The sequence below is a fragment of the Argiope bruennichi genome, chromosome 6, assembly GCF_947563725.1.
Source record: "Argiope bruennichi chromosome 6, qqArgBrue1.1, whole genome shotgun sequence".
Classification (NCBI taxonomy): Eukaryota; Metazoa; Arthropoda; class Arachnida; order Araneae; family Araneidae; genus Argiope; species Argiope bruennichi.
In genome coordinates, this window is record NC_079156.1 from 135,292,254 (window position 1) to 135,294,521 (window position 2,268).

At 36.0% G+C, this 2,268-nt stretch overlaps 1 protein-coding gene across 1 annotated transcript; it reads left to right on the plus strand.

Moving 5' to 3' along the window:
- Positions 1–1,561: 1,561 nt before the first annotated feature.
- LOC129972077 (uncharacterized) lies at positions 1,562–2,044 on the plus strand. Its single transcript, XM_056086058.1, has one exon. The coding sequence runs from the start codon at positions 1,562–1,564 to the stop codon at positions 2,042–2,044; it is 483 nt and encodes a 160-aa protein (XP_055942033.1).
- Positions 2,045–2,268: the final 224 nt, after the last annotated feature.

Below are 2,268 nucleotides of genomic sequence, written 5' to 3' on the forward strand. Positions count from 1 at the left end.
ATAATCGCAAAAAAGTTGATGACTATATGGTGGAGAAATTACGTGCTGTATCGCAACTAGACTGGTATAATAGTAAAAAATATAACTTAGGAGTTGAGAAAAATACAGTGGAGGAACTGAAAAAAAAAAAAAATCGTTCAGAAAGTGAAAAGTGGTGTGTTTCATATAAAAGCTTTGTCTTCTGGTATTGGTGAGTAAAGAAATGAGTTCATAGAACTCCGGCCTATCCGTTTTTTGTTATCCGGATACTCGAGAGTGTACTGTAATTGGTAACTAATGATGAATATTTTTTTTCATAAAATAGTCGTAGTACGTAAGAGTGATTAAAATCTTTAATGTTAATAAGAGGTATTTAATAATATATAAATAAAGAGTAGCCTTGTAGGAAACAAGATTATATCAAATATTTCTGTTGCGCAGTTGGCAACAGCTGTAAATAGTTAGGTTTGAGAAGAATAAAGTAATATGTTTTGATATTTTCAGTCTAATTTGATACTGACAAATCCAAATATTTTGGTGCCGAAATCCGGGATCGAACTAGAGACTTTTAGATCTTCAAGTGTTCGAATCTTCATCTAGTTTTAGCCAAACGCGAAGACAATTTCAGTTATCAAGCATCTGGGACAAATCTAAAGTCGACATTATTGCATTCGAAAGCCTCAATAAGTGTGCATAACATCCGCCAACTGACGCTTCGCGGAAAACAAACGACTGAGGCTTGTGGACCCAGATGATTCACTGTCGGACTTGCCAATTGAGATTTTAATCGGTGCAGATTGCTACTGGAATGTCGTGAATTCTAAACCTCCAGCAAGCTGTCGGATTCCCTGAACTTGGTCCCATCAATTTTTGGGTGTGTACTTAGTGGACCTCGATCACACGCAGCAGTTTCCTTCATTCCTACAGTTCATAATATTAATGCAGATACTTCAACTCAAACATTGGACGATGTAAATTATTGCATTTCATGAACTGTACAATAATTTATTTGATAGTGGGGGGGGATACTAACATCAACAGAGACCACGTGATATTTACATGATTGGCAGCTAGCTCCGCCCAGGAAGATCACGTGGTTAACTGAATTCTTAACAGACGATATGGTACGCGAATTCTGGAATATAGAAAAGCATTGGCATACAAACAATTCAAGAGATAAAAAGCACCTATAACTCTTGATAAATTTTCATCAATCTTTTGAAATCATCGATGGTAGACGAGTAGTAAAATTACCATGGAAACCAGAAGTTCAATTTTCATCAAACAATTATGAAGTCGCAAATCGTCTTTTAATTCTTTAACAAGAAAACTACACACGGATACAGTTTTTTAAACAAGAATATTCTGAACACATGCAAGAGTACATTGATGAAAAACAAGTTGAAATCGTATCACATGAAGCACGCAATAAAGAACGTTTATCTTACGGCATCATACGGTAAAGAAAATTGCAAATGAAGAAACCAAGTGTCGTATAGTTTTCGACGCATTTTCCCATTCGCCAAATCACCCATCTTTAAACGATGCTCTTGAAATTCGACCAAATCTACTTCCCGATATCATGGCTACGTTATTGAGATTTCGCTTTTCAAAAATAGCAATTACTTGTGACGGAAGCCAAGCATTTCTACAGCTGCTACTATCAGACGAAGACAGAGACGCAACACGATTTCTTTGGTACAAGACAACATATACTGATGGAAAACTCTGCATAAAAGATGAAACTGTAATTTACCGATTCACACGTCTTCCCGTCGGACTCACTTCAAGTCCATTTTTATTATCAGCTTCTCTTTGTGAATTGGCTACAATGTACGAGCAAACGTATCCTACTGCAACTAAACACATTAAGAATAAGATCTATATGGATGATTTTGTCATAGGGACATCTTCAGATACTGAAGCTACAATTCTGTATCAAGAAATGCAGCAACTTACATCACATATTAGCCTACCATTTGCCAAATGGACTACAAATTCTAAGATTTTGCAAGAGGTGTGGAAACAAGAAAACGTTCCATTTAAAATATTACGCAGGTCTTAGGGGTTAAATTCGATATTGACAGAGATGTTTTTGGAATTGCCGTGCAGGAAAAGATTGTTCGAGCATCTAAAGAACCAGTAACAAAGCGTTTAATACTGAAGTTAATTTCAAAGTTTTACGATCTTCTAGGCCTATTCGCTCCAGTTACAGTTATTGTGAAGATATTATTCCAAGATATTAGCTTGGTGGTATTCAGTGGTATGAATTATTATCGCCAGCTGTAG